This window comes from Melanostigma gelatinosum (assembly GCF_949748355.1).
Source record: "Melanostigma gelatinosum genome assembly, chromosome: 13".
NCBI classification, from domain to species: Eukaryota; Metazoa; Chordata; class Actinopteri; order Perciformes; family Zoarcidae; genus Melanostigma; species Melanostigma gelatinosum.
In genome coordinates, this window is record NC_136646.1 from 19,274,487 (window position 1) to 19,293,030 (window position 18,544).

General features: G+C 45.0%; 2 protein-coding genes across 3 annotated transcripts; one reads left to right on the plus strand and one right to left on the minus strand.

Annotated features, from left to right (window-relative positions):
* Positions 1 to 5,270: 5,270 nt before the first annotated feature.
* Positions 5,271 to 8,885, minus strand: lgals2a (lectin, galactoside-binding, soluble, 2a). The gene is made up of 4 exons (XM_079282307.1): positions 8,750 to 8,885; positions 6,588 to 6,667; positions 6,047 to 6,218; positions 5,271 to 5,755 (listed from the first exon to the last, which is right to left on the minus strand). The coding sequence occupies exons 1-4, from the start codon at positions 8,756 to 8,758 to the stop codon at positions 5,609 to 5,611; spliced, it is 408 nt and encodes a 135-aa protein (XP_079138433.1). The 5' UTR covers positions 8,759 to 8,885; the 3' UTR covers positions 5,271 to 5,608.
* A 2,171-nt stretch (positions 8,886 to 11,056) lies between these two features.
* Positions 11,057 to 18,456, plus strand: gtpbp1 (GTP binding protein 1). 2 transcript variants are annotated; one of them, XM_079281868.1, is made up of 14 exons: positions 11,057 to 11,429; positions 13,077 to 13,188; positions 13,315 to 13,495; positions 13,678 to 13,861; positions 14,152 to 14,316; positions 14,433 to 14,556; positions 14,791 to 14,905; positions 15,003 to 15,147; positions 15,240 to 15,422; positions 15,581 to 15,716; positions 16,302 to 16,480; positions 16,839 to 17,000; positions 17,246 to 17,296; positions 17,465 to 18,456. In XM_079281868.1, exons 1-14 carry the CDS (start codon positions 11,229 to 11,231, stop codon positions 17,576 to 17,578), a joined length of 2,052 nt encoding a protein of 683 aa, XP_079137994.1. In that variant the 5' UTR covers positions 11,057 to 11,228; the 3' UTR covers positions 17,579 to 18,456. The 2 variants fall into 2 exon arrangements, with proteins under 2 accessions (XP_079137994.1, XP_079137995.1); XM_079281869.1 differs by lacking the exon at positions 17,246 to 17,296.
* Positions 18,457 to 18,544: the final 88 nt, after the last annotated feature.

Sequence of the window (18,544 nt, forward strand, 5' to 3'; positions counted from 1 at the left end):
GGCGAGAGGATGTCAAAGAACGTTCAGCTTGAAACTCTCCCAGTGTTTACAGTCGATGGTGAGGAAACTAACTAAGGGGGCTATCTCGATTAACACTGCTTCATTTATCACCGATGCACACCCACCATCACAATGCCTTTCTTGTCAGCTCCGTCACCGTAGTTTTGTCATTTAGAACAATGTTTCATTTGACAGCTCTGTTCTCACAACGTCTGAAGACAACAACAACAAAACAGTTTCTGGAGGCATTTTCTTTTATTCCTGAACTGTTAGAATGAGGAGAACCCGTTTCCCCTGCATGGATGAGGAGTGTGTTGTTGCTTTTCAAATATGAATCATCGAAACTCCCACGATTTACTTGATGGTGAGGGTACATCAAAACTCCCAGTGTTTGGTGACTGTGAGTACCAACATTTAAAGAAACACTGATAAATGTAACTCTCTTCAGCATCAAGTTTGCTGTTGGACACTATAATAGATATGCATCTTAATTCACTGCTATCAGGAGGTGGTCAGAAATATAGCATTGAGACTGTGCTGTGCAAGTTTATGGGGCCATTAAATGAAAATTCTGTTTTCGGGAGAACTTGGCATTTGATTTATGAAGGCGTGTCCTGAATATGACTCGCTGCATGCTCTCTAGGAGGTACATGTATGCTCCCATTGGATTGCACATGGAGGTAGATCAATGTATTGCAATGGAGGCTTGACTTAGAAAACCATTATTTCTATGCTGCACGGTCTCTGGCCCAAATTCAATTTAGAATTTAGGGATTTAGTGGACACATTTACCCAAAGTGACTTTGTAAAAGGAGTGAACGTGCCTCAGGCATCAACAGGGGACGCTGGCAGATAAGTCGATGTGCTGTGAAAAACTGGTACATTTAAGAAAAGTTAATCTTCAGAGGTGAAAGATCAAAATTCTAAATGCTCAGTAAATGCAAGTCTATCGCTGTGTTTACCGTATAAGCCTGCAGGTCTGTTCTTTATGCCACACGCCATGAAGGTTGGAATCAAGCAAAACAAGAGCAAACAGTCACCTTCACCCTGCAATGTCAAAAGAGTTTGACATTTTGGAATTGAACATCTGGTAATACGGATTTCAGATATGCAAGATATTCACATATTCTCAGTTTATATGCCTGCAGCATCAAACCAGCGGTGCTGATGTTGCTGTGCTTTAAGTTGGGGTTTTACAGCGATGAGCTTCATTCCAGCCCAGGAGAGAACAAGGTGAGTGACTTGCACACAAGGTGTGTGAGGTGCATGACAAATCTGCTTGGAGGTCATAGGCAATTAACTCTGCATCATAGTAGCGGTCTCCCTCGCTGTCTCTGTCACACACACACACACACACACACACTCACACACACACAGTACAGTATGTTTATGCAGACACAGAGATTGCACATTAACTGCTCAACTTGAATCCCCAAAAATGAAATTCACACATTGCATGTTCAGTGATGATGTAAATGGAAACGCTCTATGTGCCTCACCTATTTCACTCACTCAGTGTGCAATAGAGCTCTCTCCCTCTGACAGATATTTATAGATCAACATTTTATTTGGTACTTCTTGTCTGAGAATCAAGCTTTGTGTCGGGGTCACACAGCTCAGCTCAGGTTGTAGCAGCCGCAGTGCACAACCAGAGAATATTAATGCCAGTCATGCCATTGTGAATATCAAGTTGCATGTGCGGAACTGCTCTGAGCAGAACATTCGTCATCATTATCGTAATAACCGGAAGATATTATGAATGCACAACAAAACATTGCACAGTCAAGTGGTGCAGTGAAGAATTAAACAAAAATGCACGACCGTAAACAAAACGTGCTGAGGACGGCGGTTGCAATATTATTAAGCTGATACATCAATAAAATAACCTGCCACTCCAACACAGAGATGTAGAGAGGATATAAACTGCCCACAGACTCACACTTCAAAACAAAAAAGAGCAACACACAAAACAGCTGAGGTCCGTGAGTTACGATTATCGCACCGCCAGTTGTTTTACTCACCTGTCTGAACGTCATCCTGCCACGAGTTTTGTCCTCCTCAATGTGCTCCACGTTACACTTCTATGCTCGTCCATTCTCAGTCTCTCTGTCCCAGTAGAACCAGTCCACACAGTCTCTCTGTGTCCCAGTAGAACCTGTCCACGCAGTCTCTCTGTGTCCCAGTAGAACCTGTCCACACAGTCTCTCTCTGTGTCCCAGTAGAACCTGTCCACACAGTCTCTCTGTGTCCCAGTAGAACCTGTCCACACAGTCTCTCTGTGTCCACAAAATGTCTGTTTGTTTGACTCTATTTATCCTCTCTTGATTTAATGTCATGTTGCACAATCTAATCATCCACCACCACACTACTCATTCTGATCTTAACAAACCAAACATCTCTGCAGACCTATTTGTCTGATCATGAGCATACAACCCTTACCCACCTCCATCTCCACACACAGGCAACTCACATGTAATGTATGTGTTTGTCTTTTGTTGTTGTTGTTTGTACTGCTTGCCTTTCTGTTTGGGACTTGATTTTCAGTTCTCTTTGGGGACAACTCACACAAGCCCACCCACATATCTGTCTTCTTCTGCACAGTTATGCATCTTTGTTTTCATTTCATGGTTTCTTTACACATATATATATAAACACCAATCTTCATCCAAACTCCCCGGGGTAACACTTTCATGCTGTACCCAACAGGTTATGTATTCATGTTGCTCAGATAAAACCTCATGAGGTGGCCACGCAGAACATGAATCCAGGACCGCAGTCAGCTCAGGGCGGGCCCACGCGCCTCTCAATGTGTGGCTGATAGCTCCGGTGCAGGAATCTGGAGTCATGCTGGCGCTAAATATAGACAAAGGTTTTATGTAAGCTGAGGTGAATCATTCCATTCCACACATTCCAGCACATTTATTCACACACACGGATTAAGTGGCACGGCACAGGTAAAGGACACACATGTGTTAAACATCCGCAGTGCTCATCACAGGAAATAGATTTAGAGGACTGACAGCACAGCATACGCCTGCTGTCTGCCTGCTGAAATCCCACACAAACATGTGTGTGTGTATGTGTGTTTCTCCAGGGCATATATGAGCCAGTTGATTTGAATGTGTGAATCAAAGCCCAAACGTGATTGATTGGATGTGTGTGGAAGGGCTGGAGGGTTGTTCTTCACATAGGCATGCCAGTGTCTAAACAAACAGCACACACACACACACACACACACACACTGAATCACAGTAGGACGGAGCCCATGTAAGCATGTGAAACAGTGGAGCACAGGTTTGTGTCGCTCCCCTCCTTTGACATTCACTGGTTCATGCACACCACCTTGTTTTATTATCAGTATGAGCACAGTGAACAGAGGAGTCAGGGGTAGAGGTGAGTATCGAGCCTCGCTCAAGTGATCTGAGTGGATGCAGAACGAGCACAAACGCACTAGTACGCTAACAACACAGCCCTGGATATTGATCTCGTCTGCCACAACATAATGAAGAGGGGAAGTGTTCAAATGGGTTATTTCCAATTAAGAGTGCGGGAAGAGGGATGGGTTTACAGCTGAGGGATGACTGAGAGAGAGAGAGGGAGCATGAGAGAGACGAGTTGTCAGAGAGAGGCAGAGAGGAAGAAAAGAACCAGCAGGGGAAGATGGAGGAAAGGGAAAGATGTTGAAAAGAGAAAGAAAAGCAGAAAGAAAAGCAGATTTGTTTGAGGTAAAGAATTGAGGAGAAGAGAAGAAGGGGGGGGGGAAGCATGAGTGAGACAGAAAGAGATACAGGGAGTGGAGAATAAAAAAAGAGGAGAGGGACTGAATTGTGGTCATCATGGCAACCAGATCTCCTCCTCCTCTTTCTCTTCCTCCTCCTCCTCCTCCTCCTCCTCCTCCTCCAGAGAGAGCACCTTTGACACTGCTGGGTAGCTTCAGAGCACTGATAACCTCTCTATCTCTCACACACACACACACACACACACCTGAGTGTCTTGGAGAAACCTGCATGTCAGACTGACCATAAGCATCAAAGCCACAGACACACTCATGTGTCACTGCTGTTAATGGGTCCTGACAAACAGAAGAAAGGGAAATGTCATCCTGCATGATTCCCTCAGCCTTTGTCTGGAAGGATCAGAGCATGGGAACCTGTTCTTCACCTCCTCTTTTCCATCCATCTCTCCCAAAATCAGCCTCACACACATTGCCCTCTGTTACATCAGATTCGATTATGATGATACTTGCGAGTCTCTCAAAGACACACACACACACACACACGCACACACACACACACACACACACACACACACACACATAAAAGGGTGTCTGGTTGAAAGGACTGCAGAGATTTATGCCCTTGATCAGAGTTTCATGTCCATCTCTGTGCCATCCCATGCATGTCGGACACGTTGTGCTGGTCAGCCAGAGATAGACAGAGCTGTCAGATGGTAGGATGTTTGTTTAAGATATCGCTTCACTTTCTTCTTCACAGGCTTCAGTCGGACCGTCGTTGCAAGATCACAGGAAGTCATTTCGGCTTCTTTTAATGTTGTACATCTGTGTCATTTTAAGACGGTCAAAAATGAATGAAAAAGGTCAAATCAATATGGAATCCTACGTTGGCAGCATGCTGATGGCAGAGAAAGTGGTCAGACAACTTCTGCATGTGCACAAACGATTTCTCTGTGAATTCCACCCTGTGAAATTGTCACTTTAATGTTGGAACAAATGTGTGAACTGAGACATTTTCCCCAACGTCTTTCAGTGAATTGCATTCATATAGCAACGGCGCCATCTTCTGGCTAACATGGCTTACGTTTTAATTTATTTCATTCATTTGACTTTTGTGAGGTACAGAAACAGAATCTATTTCCATCCAAACTGTGATGAAATTGTGTTTATAGCTTGAGGATGCATGTCCTGTTCGCTGTGAACATCTGCTGGTCAAAGGAATTCATAGCAGGGAAACCGTGAACTCATCCCTCACGGACAAACAGCTCCAGTCTGCCTTCATAAGCTCCTCTATCCTGATGAAGACTGCTCTTTGATAGGAGGTGGGATGTAGTCCCAGTCAATGTTGATACTAATTATGAATCTAAAACATTACCGTCTTCTTATGAATGATGAGTAATCGTTGCGCATCAGTTCATAGCCAGTCGGTGTGACGGTTTCACCACAGTGGTCTTAAATGATAGAGTGCAGCAGTAACTGTGTTTCACAAATATTATAACAGTATCTTTGCTTGTTGAAGGAGTCACAAAAGTCCATGTTCATCAAGTCCGTGCTTTAATACATGTTGTCAAGGCAAGCTTTACGCTCAGTTATAAATCTGGAATGTCTGGGAGGGGAAACAAGAAAGCGTGGCGAATTTCCAAGCACCTTGAAGAACATGTAGAACCCTGTACATGTCTGTCTTTTTGTCTGCTTCCATCCACACATGTCAACAAGCTAAATCCTTGCACAGTACATTGTATGATAAACACGTAAGGCACTACTGATACCACATGACATGTGAGACCTTAAAAGCCGGGGCTATATATGTGACCTGATGCTACACTAATTGAAAAAAAATGAATTTCAATCCAAAATCCCAGGGAGGGTGGAGGTTTACTTGATCTCGAAGCTCGTGACGCGAACCTCCCCATCGATGCTGAAGCACGAGTATTTCTCTGCACCCATGCGGTTGGGGAAGTGGATCTGGGAGCCATCTGATAAAGTCACCTGGAACTCTGTCGGGGTGAATTCAATGATGATCTAGAACGGTGGGATGTGAGCAAGAGAGAGAGAGTGAGCTGCATGCTATCAAAGTAAATACCCGATCTGATGGAAAACAACAGATAGATAAAGCTCTCACAGATCTCTGTAAGTCCATAAATTGATGCTCAAATAATTAAAGTGATCAGAGGTACAGTGACACATTTACGAACAGAGGTCCCTAACAGACAGAGAGAGGCATAGCACGTACCTCCAGACACACACACACACACACACACACACACACACACACACACACACACACACACACACACACAGAGGAGCTCCCACCTTGAACTCCTCTCCCTGGTGGAAAGGAAAGCCTCCCTCACGGTACTCCTCGCACCAGCTGCCTTTCTGGTAAGAGTTGCAGACCACAGCATTCTCGTCTCCGTGGGCGTTGAAACGAGGGTTGATATGCATCGTGATCTCCTTCTCATCAGGGCCAACATTTAATGCAAAACTATGGCAGAGAAGAAAACAAAAAGATGTATTACTTGTCTAAATGGCTGCTTGTATTTAAAATGTGTAAGAAGACAGTGCACACAAACTATTGGGACAACCTCAGCAGGAGCGTGGGTGCTCTTCTCATCTGCTAACCATTATCTTCATCAAGCCCACATTACCGAATGGACGTTTAGAGTAGTCACTGATTGTAACTGATTACAGTTTCCACCTCCAGCTCTGTTTGAGAGTACATACCGTAAAGACTGGCCCTCGAGTTAATTTCACAGGGAAAATTGAACAAGTACAGAAAGTAGAAGAAGAAGAATAGGAAGGAAACACAGAAGATGTCTCATTGGCCTCAGCCACTTCTGTCGTTTGTACTTACTTTGTAGCATCAGGCTTGGGGACTCCAACAACAGTCAGGGTCTGCCCAACCTTGAAGGACATGTTCTTTATGATCATACCCTGTGGAAAAAAACAGGGGGGGGGGGGGGGGTGGGGGGGTGGGGGGGGTATCGTCACACAGTACGTTAGTGTGTGGAAATACTACTGGATTTTATACTACATCCAATCATTATTGCAGCTTCAGGCAATGAACAGCACCAGCAGTAGCTTCAGCCCTCCGATCCTCACTTCATCCTTAGAAATAACACAACATGTGTTTTCAATTATACTACCATCAGCCAACTGGTCAAAGATTCCAGCTCTTTCCTGTCCTAACCGTTGCCATGGCCCTTTTTTTTTTTTTTTTTAACTATCCGTTAAACGGAGTAATAGTTTCCTATAAGTGCAATACTGGATGGGCAGTATACACGGTGGAAAAAAAGGCTGAGCACAGCAGAAAACCTCAGCTCGGCTGCTGCTGTACATGTGTCAGGGGAACACTGTGCCGAGCCACGATTAGGAAATTACACTTGAGCAATCTATCATCTGGTTACGAAACACAGACCACCACTGTTTAACATTTTGTCACTTTGTCAAACAATGTATCTGGGGAACTGTTAACTGTTGCCAGGGAAACAGGTACAAACATAGCAGCCCTTTGTGGGTTTACAATTCTCCCCAATATGGTTAAAGTAGAAGTTTATGAGACATTGGATGAAATCTGAGCAGAGAAACCGCCTGAAGATCTTAGCATTACGCAATCATGTGTCTTGATAAGTAACAGAAAATGATTTCACACAAATATAGAGTTTTTTTAATTGTGATTTTTACGAGATAGAGAATTGTGATTCACCACTGCCTTTCAGAGGTTGATCTTAGCCAACTATCCAGAGGACGGTAGCAAGACTTTTAACAACTCGTGTGAGTTTTATGCACTGCAGCTGTTGGAAACATTTTTTCGCGAATCTCAACAGTGTTAAATACAGTCAGCAAGAAACCAAACGTTCCCACCGAAAGTAACTTTAAAGGCAGTTTATTTCGTTGATAAAGTTCAGGGTCAGAATGAAGAATGAATTTATCTGGAATAAAACCAAAAACTGTATTTGAATGTTCAACCAAACCATGAAATGAAAGGAAAGCTGGGGGGGATGTATGACATGCGACATTCTTTCCATGTTGGAGTCCAACTGTTAAGTGTGTGTTTATAACACATGGCAGTGGGGCTTGAGCTGTGTGGGGATGGGCTGAGGTCAAAGCTGGCAGTCGCCCTGCCCTGCATCTCTCCCGCTGTCTAACGGAATCTGAATGTTGCATTGTATAAGTGATGCCAATTCATCACACAACTAAGTATTTACAAAAAAACACATCCAGAAATAAAGGCATTATGAATTTGATCCTGCTGGAATTTCTGTAATACAAATACAAAATTGACTGAGATAGAATCACATGAAAAAAAAACCCCTCCTCATGACCACGTCTGCCTTTTTCACTTCAAGAGGTACACTTGAGAATTACAGCATTCTCTACAACATGGTGACTTTATTTCATTTTATCCTTTAATGTGATTTAAACCCGCTGCCCTCACCTCGCTGTGCCCTTTCCAATCACATGTGTACCCCTGTATTCAGCAAAAAGCCAGAATGATACAGGGCCTTATTGTAATCTACTGAGTTTATGACTACCAAGAGACCACAATGCATTGCTGGACGTGTTCAGCTGAGACGGAGAAGATTGGAACAAAATGGACAAATGTTCGAAAGCGTTCCAGTTCCAGTGTAATACACTTACTGCAAGGAAGAATGTGCCAACTTAAACAGCTGACTTTTTTTCCAATGCATTTGCTGCTTGTATTTAGTCGACTAATGTGAATGCACGTGTGCTCTGCCGAGAATACTTTGACCATGAAAGGCAATCCAAGAAGCCCAGACCTCTCGAAAGAAAGACAAAGCAGCTAAAATGATCCGCAATGAGCTGGTTTAGTGAAAGCACAGTTCAGCTGGTTCAGATGCATTGACTGTATGAGCTGAGCTGACACTCAACCCAGCTGTCAGTGCCACTTATAAAACAGGAGCCGACAGTGCTCGTCTATCTGAGTCACACGATTATCAGAACAGAGTAACAAGCAGTGCAGGGGCACAATAGTGGTGTCAAAGTGTTACTTACTTTATTCATCTTTGCAGATGGAGTCACTCAAGTCGGGTTGAGAAGAAGTGAGAGTGGTGCAGGGCCTTGACTCACTGCACCCTCGCAGGCTATATACAGTGTGGGAGGTTCCTTCAACCCGAGTGACATTTTCAAGCAGCGAATACAATCAGGCCACCGGAGAGCATCGACCAATGATGTCAAAGTGTGGTTATAGTCTGTAAATAACTACTTTAGTGCTTAACAAGTGATTGCAGACCTGACGTGGAGTGAGGATAATGAGTGATTTGTTGACATCAGACTGTTATATTATAAACCGGTGGTGTGGAGTCTGACTGTGAGAGGGTGAGAGGGTGAACTAGAGTGACAGACAAAAATAGAAATGCATTCGTTGCTAGGGAGATAACTAAATATTTGGCGCAGCCAATAGCCTTAATGCGCACTTACTGTATATAGCTTACAGTGGGATCAAATGGCCGCATTTGAGACCAGTCGGCCTGCTGCATAAGTCAACCTCAGTTTCGAGAGAAAGAGGCCAAAGGGGAATGCTGAAACTGAGTCAAAATCCTCACAATGATCTGAATCTCTGACTCGCAGCCTGTAACAGGCAACACTCTCAGCAGCTGACACACAAGTGACACAGCTGCTGTGACTCAATGAGGGAATGAGGCACACACACACGTACACTGCAGTGTGATACTACATAATGCCGTTTAGATTAAAACCACCAGGAGCAACTGTCACAGTGAACTTCGATGGAGATCGTTCAGTTTTATGAATGTAGGAGGGTTTGGTCACCTCGAGGGTTTAAAAGTATCTCTCTCTTTCACACACGCACACACACGCACACACACACACACACACACACACATTATATAATGCTTGTGGTTGCAGTTGCCTTTGGTTTGCAGTTTTCACTGTAAACACATCTGCTTTTACATGATGCTCACATGACAAACAAGCTCACTCTCACAGTCACTCAACAAACATCCACCACCAGATAGTGTAGCTTAATATAATGGCTGCTCTCTTTAGCTGCACGATGTATCCGGGAAGCTATATCAAGGAGACGTGGGTGCATCAGAAGTTCAATGTGGCACAAACATGTTATATTTTGTCTTGCCCCAAGACCCAGTCTTAAGACAGTCAGCAGATCTATTCACACAGAGACCTTTCACATAAACAGAGGAAGAACACACACACACACACACACACACACACACACACACACACACACACACACACACACACACACACACACACACACACAGATACACTTATTACAATCATTGTTTTTATTGCTGTATATTGAGTATACACTGTACTAAAGTTAATCTGCATTAATACCCACAACATGTAACATGTATGCCCTGTAAGTAATACTTCCTCTGTGAAAGTTCCTTTTTCCACCTACACACTTGGCGGTGCACAGACTAGCAGCTTTCTCTATTCGTTGTTCTACTTTGAGAGTTATATGATCGGTATGGCATCTGCTGTGACCTGAGGTGAAGTGGACAGTGGACCTGAGTGTGATTAAAAACAGGAGTGTTCACTGCCCTCCAGTGGCCACAGTGAGGGACTGCAACTCTGCATGAATTTGATGGCTGAAACATAACTGGTGTCGTGCAACGTCACCTTAAAACATCTCTGTAATCAGGGCTTTCAGTCATGCGTATCCAGCTCTCACACTTTAGTAAGAGGAAGGCGTCAGCAAACTTTGTTACAACCTTCTAACGTGCTGCTTAAACTTGAAAACTAAAGATCACACATTTTAGTCCTAAAAAATGATTGAACCTCATTACTGTAGGGAACAATGTCTCCTCTGTTCCTGTGTCTAGATACTCTGATAAAGACATTTAGAATCGAGCCGAGCTTTGAGCTAGTCAGAGGCAGACACAAAGCGATGATATTGACAGGAGTCAAAGGTGAACAGGAGACTCCCTCCCTGATGCAACCCTGTGTAATCTGCTTATGGGTAATGTAACACCATTGTAATGTGTAGTCATTACATAACTCCAGTACAATAGTATTACACTCTGATTGCAGCATTGCACAAACTACTCAAAGCTGCTCAATGAGGGCCTGGTCCACCATGTAATTATATGAACGACCCCCTCACTGGTATTGGTCCACTGCTAATATATTCACATTTCCTTTAATACTATTGGTGAACAGGAAGGAAAGAAGGCATGTACACACGATAAGCCACGCCCACCTTATTAATATTGATAAGGTGGTGGCAATTTACTTTTAACTGGCTTGAATGTACACTGACGTAATATAAATAAGCGGCACGTCGTTGTAATGTGAGCATAAGTGAGGTGTAACAGTTTGACGTAACGCTATCGACCGTACCTGTCTGTAGCGTAGCTGACAGACCTTGTGTTTGACGTTAGAGCTTTGCGGTGGACTCTCCAGCGTGTACGCGGTGTTTTGGTTTTTTGCCGGCCTGTCGTCACAACAGCTTGACATTTATCACTCTGCAAGGCTGGCATAGAAGATGGCATCAATGGCAGCGGCTCACGAGCCAGGTATACGAAGCCCCGGCTCCATACCGCTGATCGCTGATGCTTTAGTCCCCGAGAGTATATTCGCTCCGGACCGGGGAGGATGTGGGGACGACAGCGGGGACGAGTGCTTCGAGGACGGGGACATGATGAACGGCGAGCTCGAGGACCGCGGGGTTGACTTCACCAACAAGGTAGAGCGAGGCCCCGCAGTGCTAAACTACCGTTACATGGCCAAGCTAACGTCAGTAAACGTCAGTTATCCGCTCGTGAGAATGAATGAATGAAAAACAAAATATACGCGTTTCTTGCATGTAATAGAGCTTTGCAGTTAACAAACATAAGTTGCACCATAATGTAACCACTGATTACTTGGTAATTACACACGTCGGACTATCTCTGCTTCGCTTTCGCTGACGCTGAAGTAGCTAGCTGTGGCTAACGCTAGCCCCAGCTGATGCATGAACGCGCACGTTATCGTTGCTTATCAGTCGAAACACACGACCATATGCTACCACAACATGTCTCTAGCTGACCGTACCTGGGGATAGTGCACTGTCTAAAGAACGGAAAGAAAATACAGAAAACGTGTCAGACTTTGTTGTCAAACAAACCATAATATTGACATCTTGACATGGCGCAACACAACACAGGCTGATGTAATGTAAGGCAAGGAGATACTGGTCAGGCTAGCCTGCTGGACCACGAGCAGCAATAATGCCTATATGTCAATATAAAAAAAGGCTGTAGACATATTTTGAACTGTTAAAATTACCAAAACAAAAAAAAAGCCTGTTAGCAATAATAAAGAAAACAGCATCAGACCACAGACCTATTTTAAGTTCCTTAAAGTTGTATAAAACCTGTTAAACCTCTATGACAGTAACGACAATCAGGCTTGTGTCGAAAGCTCACATTACACATTACAATGGTGTTACATGACCCATAAGCAGATTACACAGGGTTGCATCAGGTCTCTTGTTCACCTTTGACTCCTGTCAAAGTGATCAGTTTGTGTCTGCCTCTCACGAGCTGTGATATACTGCACAATAACACTGAACCATGATATTCTTCAGTAACACCATCAATTTACTTTAAAATGTTTTAGCATATACTGTACTGTTAATAACACCGTCATAACGAGGGTTTTTTTCAGGGACACCTCTCTGTACCACTTTTCTTAATAGTGAAGTAAAAACGTGACTCAGCATGCATCATTCACATGCTGAGTTGTCTTAATTGTAGCAGTAATATGATGACAATTAGCGGTTAATAAAACATCCACACTTTCACAACAGGAAGGCACATTTGTCCCATTTCATTGAGTTGTCAGCCGTTCATGCCAGTGATACCGGACCCCTGGACACAAGTTATTTCATTCATGAAGAACTCCATCCTGTAATCTGTGTGTGTGTGTGTGTGTGTGTGTATGAAACATGAAAGTCACTGTACACCACGGCTAATATTATTTATTCCACAGCACTGGGTTCACATGTAACCTTGAGGTGTTTCATGGGAAGAGAGACAGCTGTGTTTGTGTGTGGAGAGCAGCTTTTGAACATTCCCTCTAGCTTTAGCCTACTTTCTACTGTGGCTGACATGCTGAAGAGTTGGGGAAAAATGCCCCCGAGTTGTTGCTTCCTTTCAAGTCCGGTCACTGTCTCTCATGAAAGCAACCACATCTGGTGCTATCTCCAAAAACTTCCTAACGTGACTGTCACTGATTGCAACTCATTGCATAAAGGATTTGCTTTGATCATCCATTTAACATAGAACAACCATCCAGCCGGTGTCATAACTCCAACAACTCTGTTTCCTTCTCACATGCACAAACCCAATAGCTGGCACTTGTTAGCCCAAATGGAGAGCAGTATGACTCGTTACTCCGCCAGCTCCGGGACAGAATGGAGGAGGGATGTGGAGAGACCATCTACGTGGTTGGGATGGGCTCAGGTGAGAAAACACCGACACTTTTCTCCCTATTTTTCCAGTCAATCTGTGCCAAAGCACTTTACTAAACCTTGTTAACTTGTTTACTTCCCTCTTGTCCCCCCCCCCCCCCCCCCCCCCTCGTGGTAGACGGTAGTGACTGGGGTCTGGATGAGAAGGACATGGAGGCCTCAGCAGCCACGGTGCGCTCGATGTGTGAGCAAGTGGACGCTGACCTCATTACTCTCCGAGAGCGTAGTGAGGCTGCCGGTTTGGTTCGCGACTACCTGATCCGCCGGCGTGTGGGTGAGCTGGACTTCCTGGAGGTCAGGTGGGTGGTCAGAGATTAGAATAGAAAGGTTTATGATGGTTATAATCAAGTAACACTCACAGCACCTATTAGTATGATGATAGTTCCTCTCTTTTTCACTCCATTGGCTACCAGAAAGTCAGAAAGTAATGCCTTCCTGCTACAGTTTTTTGGTGATATTTGAATACTCCTCTACCCTTTAGGGTTGCAGTCGTGGGTAACGTGGATGCCGGTAAGAGTACTCTGCTGGGAGTGTTAACGCACGGAGAGCTGGACAATGGCAGGGGCTTTGCCCGCCAAAAGCTCTTCAGACACAAACACGAGATGGAGAGTGGCAGGACCAGCAGTGTGGGCAACGATATCCTGGGCTTTGACCAGGAGGGACAGGTGAGGGCTAGAGAGGTGACAGAGCAGAGAAGCGAGTTATCGATATGACTGAGCTTAGTGCCACACGGCGAGGTTTTCAAATGCGTTGACATTGTGAATGACATGTTGGCCGTACGAGTAGGAGAAGCAGGCTTATCTTCAGATGAAGGAGCAACGGTTAACAGGAATGTAGAGGATGGCATCCAGGGAGTGCACCAGCTAAAAAAAACATGCTTACTGTATGAGCGCATGAGACAGTAGGAATGATGTGGATACAACTCCCTCCCACCCCCCCCTCTGTCTGGCCCTAGGTGGTAAACAAACCAGATAGTCATGGAGGAAGCCTGGACTGGACCAAGATCTGTGAGAAGTCCTCCAAGGTTATCACCTTCATAGACCTGGCTGGCCATGAGAAATACCTCAAGACCACGGTGTTTGGGATGACCGGACACCTGCCTGACTTCTGCATGCTCATGGTGAGAACGTTGCGTTGGTGTGTGTGTGTGTGTGTGTGTGAATGAGAGCATGAAAGCATGTTTTGTCTACCGTGTCCACAATGTGCAACACATGTTTCCCCGTTTCTTTTCACCAGGTGGGCAGTAATGCAGGCATCGTGGGGATGACCAAAGAGCACCTGGGCCTGGCCTTAGCCCTCAACGTGCCCGTGTTTGTGGTGGTGACCAAGATAGACATGTGTCCAGCCAACATCCTGCAAGGTCAGTCCTGTGGAGCTGTAACTCTGTGTGGATATGTTTCACTGTTACCTTTGAAGACCCAATGCAACAGTTAGGAGCAGCCGAGGAGGTATATATGCGGTTATCTTTTCCTGTCATGTCTCAAAGTTGCGCCATGTGTCGTATTGTAGTTTGTAGTTTGTATACGTTTTGTGCTGTGCTTATCATATACGGCTATGTGCCATAATTGCCGCGGTCGTGCTTTGCCCCTTACAGAGACATTGAAGCTGCTCCAGAGGTTGCTGAAGTCCCCCGGCTGCAGGAAGATCCCCGTCCTGGTGCAGAACAAGGACGACGTCATAGTCACGGCTTCAAACTTCAGCTCGGAGAGGTACTAAGTCTGTCCCGGCCGGATTCAGAGTAAGCTGTACAACTCTCCTTTATAACCCGTGTGTTGGTGTGTGTGCCCCCCCCCCCCCCCACCCCAGGATGTGTCCCATCTTCCAGATCTCCAATGTGTCTGGAGAGAACATGGACATGCTCAAGATGTTTCTCAACCTGCTCTCCTCCAGGACGTCCTACCGCGACGACCAGCCGGCTGAGTTTCAGATAGACGACACCTACTCTGTACCGGTACTGTCCAGTAAATAACGCTTCTCACTAAAAGCATTTTATATGAGTACAAACTTGTCTAAACAACCGGTTGTGTTCTGTTTGTGTCTCAGGGAGTGGGAACAGTAGTATCAGGAACAACTTTACGCGGACTCATACGTCTGAATGATACAATGCTACTAGGGCCAGACCCCCTGGGCAGCTTCATCCCCATTGCTGTGAAATCGATCCACCGCAAGAGAATGCCCGTGAAGGAGGTTAGAGGGGGCCAGACCGCCTCATTTGCCCTCAAAAAGGTAGAGAGGGAAAAATCTCCCACAGCAGCATCTAGCGGGGGAATTTGGGACTGTGCAGTGTTGATGTTTTTAGGGAAGGTTGTGTATTACCAGCATGGTCCCTGTATGGTTATTTCCCTCATTTCTTCCATCTTTCTTATCTCACTCCATTTGTGTAGATCAAGCGTTCGTCCATCAGAAAAGGCATGGTGATGGTGTCCCCAAGGTTGTGCCCGCAGGCTACCTGGGAGTTTGAGGCTGAGATCCTGGTGCTGCATCACCCAACTACGATATCCCCCAGATACCAGGCCATGGGTGGGTAACAATGACACGGAAAGGGGTCAAGGAGTTAGGGGGGGGGGGGCTTCGGAGAGCAATTTGAGCAAAGGCCACCAGCTGGTGTTTTCTGTCGGCAGCTCAGATTCTGGAGGGTCCGCGCTGACCATATCCTCCACTGCATCTGCAGCCTCCCTCTGGCTCAATATCTGAGTCAGCTGTAAAATATACCCTGTGAAAAAATCCTTGCCCATGACTATCTATCATTTTTCACGGTTGGAAAGCAACACAAGCGAAGGGAACGAGGAAGTGTTTGAGCGGCATCGCGCTCCACAGCTACTAAAGCTGAGAGTAGCACTCTGTAGTTCTTCCTCATACCATGTGGGAAGCGGAAGAACAGCTGTTTAGCAGCTGAGCCCCAGCCACACCGAGGACATCAGTAACAACTGCAGACGTTTTTCACACTATATACCCGACTCAGAAAGATAGAGATGAAGTAAAAAAATCTGCGAATTTTCCTTTTAGCAATAAGTGCATGTGGTTATTTTGGTGATTCATCGTTCCCCTTGCAGTATGCACAGAGTCATTATTCCCTGTTTCTTTTGTCCCTCACCCACCACTCAGTCCACTGTGGCAGCATTAGGCAGACAGCCACCATCTTGTCCATGAACAGAGACTGCTTACGGACAGGCGACAAGGCTTCAGTCCACTTCCGCTTCATCAAAACGCCCGAGTACCTGCACTGCGACCAGAGGCTGGTGTTCAGGGAGGGACGCACCAAGGCTGTGGGTACCATCACTAAGGTAACACACAGGGACTTATGCTGACACTGCGATATGACTGAACACGAGGATGGGGGCACTGTAGTCGTTCAGAGATATGCATTTCCCCCCATTACAATGATCTGCCAGTGCCTAAAGCCCGAATTATTAAACGGAATCATTTTCAGGACATTATCTGAATTGCCGATGGCCAATTTCCACAAGGATCATTCATTACATTTAACTAAGAAAGACGACGATAACCATCTTATATACCCAAGATATTTTCACTCGGCATTGAAGAGTCGGTTAAAGACCAGAAGAAGCATTTTTTAAATCCCAAGTAGCTGATTCTCTCTTTTTATCTTGAGACTCAAATATTGACTCTTATTCTTTTCAGCTGTTGCAATCCACCAATAACTTACCGTCCAATTCCAAACCTCCACAAATCAAAATGCAGTCGACAAAGAAGGCACCGCCGCGAAGAGAGGACGGCACCACGGCAGCCGCTGATGAAGCAGCAACAATAGCACAGTCGGCAGCCCCAAACGGGACACAACCGGTGAGGCACAAGTCAATAAAATACTTGTTTTATGAAGTGCGGCCGTATTTTCTTTGGATTTCCTGTGTACTTTCCCTAACATTGCTGCTCTTTTCTAACTTGTTAACTGCTCTGTGTCCTCCTCCCTTTTGTCTTGCAATATCTTTTCCACCGCTCAACACTTTTGTCTTCTTTCATCCTGAACTGCCACGTCACTCCTTCACTCTTCCCTCCCCCTCCTTTGCTTGCGTGGTTGGCTTCCTAAGGGAGAGGGAGATGAAGAGCCTCAGATAAAAGAGGGCAACAAAGAGAACAAGGTAAAATGAGTCGAGTCAAAGGAACAACAATAGTGGAGGACCCGAAAAAGGGGAGATTGTGTTTTTCTAAGCAAGATAGTCGAGTTCATAGCTCGATACATTTGAAGTGAAAGTTTCCTGTTCTTGGAGGTGCCTCGTCAAGTGTTTTTTGTTATCTCTCCCTCGCAGCCAAAGTCTGGAGGAGGCAGCAGGAGACGGGGCGGCCAGAGGCACAAAGGAAAAGGCCAGAACAGCAGCACCAACTCCACGGCGGCTCCCTCCTCAGGAACAGGAGGTTCCTAAACTGCCCTCCTGCAACGCTCCCTCTCTGCCGTCACTCCACAAGTGTCTTCATCCCACAAACCATGAAGGACAGACATGTTTGGAGCAAGACACTCCTTAGTCTGATCACTCCTTGCCTTTTCACACCAGGTCCTACATTATTTATTTTTAAAGGGAACACAAAGGTGTACGTCCCAAACCCAAAAAAAACATTTTAACGTCAGCTGCCTTTTACTCTTTTGAATGTTTCGGGTGATGGAAAGCAGTGTGGTTTGAGGTTAGCCTCACTTAGGATGACGACTTATTTAATTTGATGCATATTCGATGAGTCTATGAAATCAACAATTCATTCCTCCGGCTCAATGCGAGTGGAAGGGAGGGAGGCTAACCCGAAAACAAAGATCCAGTACCGATACGAGCAGCTATACGTGAACCCCCCCCCCCCCCCATGCATTCCCAGCGAAAAACAATTCATGTACTATTTATACTGCAGAATGTAAATTAGATGTTAGGTGTGCTCCGATTGGACGGATTCCATTGTACAAAATGTAATGCAAATAATAAATGAATGTAGCAGAAGGCGCACACGGTGATTTTGAATTCTAGATATGGAAAATATAAGCGGTTGCATTTTATAATCGTCAGTTATTTATTTGGCATATATTCAGAACATTCACTCGTAAGATGGTCTGACTTCTCACTCGCACTCTTTAGATTCAGGATCCATCATGCTTCCACTGCCAGTCAGCCACGTTACAAACCGTATAGTTATTACAGATACAGCACATCATCTTCATGATTACACGACATGCAGTGCTACTTGTAACTCTAGTACCCCATGCGTTATGGCCTGTTGCTGTCAACATGTTGTGACATTTTAAACACACGTCGCCGCTAAAAAAGACTATTAATAAACAGATTATACTGAACTTAACTGGGATTCTTTTTTCATGTGTATTTTATTTGAGTAAAAAAAAAAATTTTTAA